Raw genomic sequence first — 3,321 nt, 5'->3', positions numbered from 1 at the left:
GCTCCAGTTCCCGCCCCCGCCCCCCGAAAACGATCTGGAAATTGCTTCCAACCTCCCCGGGACTTCTGACACTTCCGTCCACTTCCAGGCGGACAAAGCCCTTTCTCGAGGAAGCCCGGGGCTGCCCTCTGGGATGAGCGCGGGGCTCCCGCGAGCCCCTCTCCCAGCGCCTCCCTCCCGGTAGGCTGGGAACGGCGGCGGTGATGGTGTCACCGCAGGCCGCCGGGCCGCCTGGGGCTCGGGGCGCGTGGCCGCGGCGGGCGCTGGCACTTCTGAGAGCGCGGCTCGTCCTCGGATGGATCCCCGTATTTATATTTGATTTATTTTTTATTTTGTAGCACAAACAGAAATCCATAAACTGTCGGTTCAGCGCCATTGACTCTTTGATCAGTTACTGGGCTATTTCTTTCCTTCTCTCCCACCCCCCCCCCCCCAACTCTCCGTCAGTGAGAGGAGATTAAATGCCTTTATTTTCAACTGTTTATACTGCAAAGGTACAGGGATAAATGAACAATGAAAGTGCACTTAAAACGGAAACCTCCTCCTCCTCTGTGCATAAACTCAGCGCTGCCTACATCAACCTCTTCGTTAGAACACAGCGATTTCCCAAAACATTTAGCCCTTATATACAAAGGAAATAAAAGCACCCTGTCCACGCGGAGCCGGAGTTCCAGAGGCTTCACTGAATCCTAGTGAAATAATTATCCAAGGGCGCACCGCCTCCACCGCCTTTGTCGGAAAGACCATAGTTTACCTGTCAGATCTGTTTTACTCGGAGAGAAAACCACACTGGTTTACCACTGCAGACACTAAAATCCAGCAAGCTTGTTGCCTAGGTAAGGACAAACTTTTTCAAAGGGAAGTAAAATCTGAAAACTAATTGCCCTGCAGACAGTACGAAACATGTGTGCTGGGCTGCAAGAAGGACGAGAGAGTTCTTTTCCACTTGTCTCACAATTCTTAAAGTTAACATCAAAACGGAAGACGCCACTTTCATTTATAAGCGTGAAGCTCAGTTTGGAAGCATATTTTAAATCAACCTGCGCAAAGTGGATTTCACTGAGGAATTGGATTGGCCTCCTCCCCCAACGCTATTTTAAGAAAACGGGGGAAAAATCTTTAAAAACAACTAAGCAACAACACACCACGCAACACAAAACCAGCCCAAGACTGCACAATGTCAAAAAGCAATGAAGCGCTCTCCTGCACTTAATCACACGACTGATAGCCAAGTCATGATCGGAAAAGTTGACCAAGACAAGTTAAATAATTTAATAAGGAACTGCTTGTAATTATGTTATTTACAAGGTATGACAGAGAGTGGAAAAGGATGAGAAGCTGCCCCCAGAGCAATGGACGGGTTTGGGTGACCCCTGGAGCTCAGAGTTTGAATTATGGAGCTGGGGGGCTGAGAGGTGAAGATGGACTAGAGGAGAACAAGGTGACTTTTCACCCCAACACATTTAACTTTTAAATCCAAATACACGCCTCCTGTTACGAGACCATCACACTGGAAAGGAGAAAAAAATGAACTACTCAACTCCAACTCAATGGGCTTTGGAAAAGAGTTAGTTGCCTTTGTTATGGGGGGGAAAAATCAATGAAATGATTCCAAGTAAAGAGAGAAACGTTTAAAAATATACAAGGGGGAGATCTTGAAAATTTTCTGTCAAATATTAATTACCATGATTAATTAAGACAGAATTTGATTCCAATCACAAGCCATTTAATAAAGCATATATGTCCTGTTCTAATGACAACATAAACTATTTCACCAACCGCTTCATTTATTCCAATAAATAGAGAATTCTTATTAGCATGTCAAGAAAACTAAATAAGAAACAAATACACCAGATCCATTTGCCAGCCCTCTCCTCCCTGAAACTCCAGGACAGCCCCAGCTGAGCAGTGAAAACTAGTGCAAAAGGCTTAAACTTTCTCACCTGTTTGGTCATTGAATCTATGAGGCGAACATACAGATCCTGCTCCGTTCTGACTCCTGCAAGAAACAGGGACAAATTCTCATCAGGACTTCAGCGAGGGCACTCGGGGGCACAGGAAGTGGGTAGCTCAGGACTGCTGCCGCGGTGATGCAGCAAAACTTAGGCATGCCTCTGAAAGGCAGGAAAGAAAACCCAGTCACTCGTTTTTTCTTTTTTCTTAATTAAGAACCTTGAGACTCTTAGGGTTTGCATTGAAAGGAGCAAAGGACTCTGCCTGGCTGAGAGCAGGCCTGGTTGCTGAACCGAGAGGGCCCATGTGCTCATTTATTTTTAGAAAACAGAAAGCACAAAATGGAAACTGAGAGTCTCAACTCTTTCTAGTGTCTCTCGAGGATTTTTTAAAAATCCGTACACAGAAAGTAAGCTGTGCTGGATGCACAGAGCTACCCCCATCTCAATAATTAACATTAATTTGCAAAATTGAAAAAAGTCACTTAAAAGTGATGTTCTGCTGGCGCCCACATCGATCCCCTTTTTACTTTCTACTTCAAGCCGGACCGGTTAATCATGTGAAGTGCCATCGACTTATTGATCGTTTGTGTTTTGTTTTCCTTCTATGCCATGAGAAGATTTCGTGTTTACATCCGTGTCATTTTAATCTCGAAATCTTTACGTCCTTTAAGCATCGCGGAAAAAGAAAGAGCGAGCCAGCGGGGCGGGAAAGCAGGAGCAGCCGCTGCCACTTACCGTTGCTGTAGAGCAACTGGAGTTTATAGTGGATGCCGTTGTTGGTTTTCTCGTTGTTGGGCTCCTGAAAGTAACGATAAATAACTGCGTTTAGTGCGCCTGGTGTCCGGCGCGGCCACCGCACTCGGTGCCCTGCACGACCGAGGCCCCTTGGCCTCACGCGAGGCAGGACTCCCGGCCGGGAGCAGCGGCTGAGGTCACTTTCCTGCTGGAAGCCCAGCGCCCTCCTCGCCCGGAGTGAGTCCGGGGGCGCAGAGAAGTTGCCCAGCCCTCCGCGGGCCCGGTCGGCCGCACGTGGCGGCGGCAGGGGCGCCTGGCCGAGCCGTCCCCGCCGCCGAGGGGGCACCCGGGGCCACCGCGCTGGGGCACCGCCTGCCTCCCACTTGTAGGAAGCCGGAGGGTGTGATTGTGTGTTTGCACTTACTTTCTCTTTCTCCACAAAGTCCACAAAAGCGGTCCTTTCAATCTCCACCGGCTGCCCCTGCCTGTCGTAGAGCGCCAGCACGAAGTGGAAGAAATTGGACTTCCGGAGGTTGGAAGGAGGCTGCTTCTCGAAGTGCGCCCGCGCCAGCCCCACGCCGCTGCGGGAGGAAAGAGACAGCGGCCCGGTGAGGAGCGCGGCGCCGGCCGG

The 3,321-nt window shown here is 49.6% G+C and overlaps 1 protein-coding gene across 1 annotated transcript in view; it reads right to left on the bottom strand.

Annotated features, from left to right (window-relative positions):
• EBF3 (early B-cell factor 3) overlaps window positions 1–3,321 on the bottom strand; it is a gene marked incomplete at its 5' end in the record, with an annotated part of 118,608 nt that extends 115,287 nt beyond the window's left edge. Inside the window, 3 exons of the mRNA XM_010859564.1 lie at window positions 1,917–1,999; window positions 2,691–2,754; window positions 3,115–3,321. Coding sequence (XP_010857866.1) covers window positions 1,917–1,999; window positions 2,691–2,754; window positions 3,115–3,321 — 354 coding nt within the window. The remainder of the gene's footprint in view (window positions 1–1,916; window positions 2,000–2,690; window positions 2,755–3,114) is intronic.

This window comes from Bison bison, unplaced genomic scaffold, assembly GCF_000754665.1.
Source record: "Bison bison bison isolate TAMUID 2011002044 unplaced genomic scaffold, Bison_UMD1.0 scf7180017864456, whole genome shotgun sequence".
In the NCBI taxonomy this organism is placed as follows: Eukaryota; Metazoa; Chordata; class Mammalia; order Artiodactyla; family Bovidae; genus Bison; species Bison bison.
Note: the sequence above shows the minus strand (reverse complement) of the source record. Positions and strands in the feature narration are given on the sequence as shown.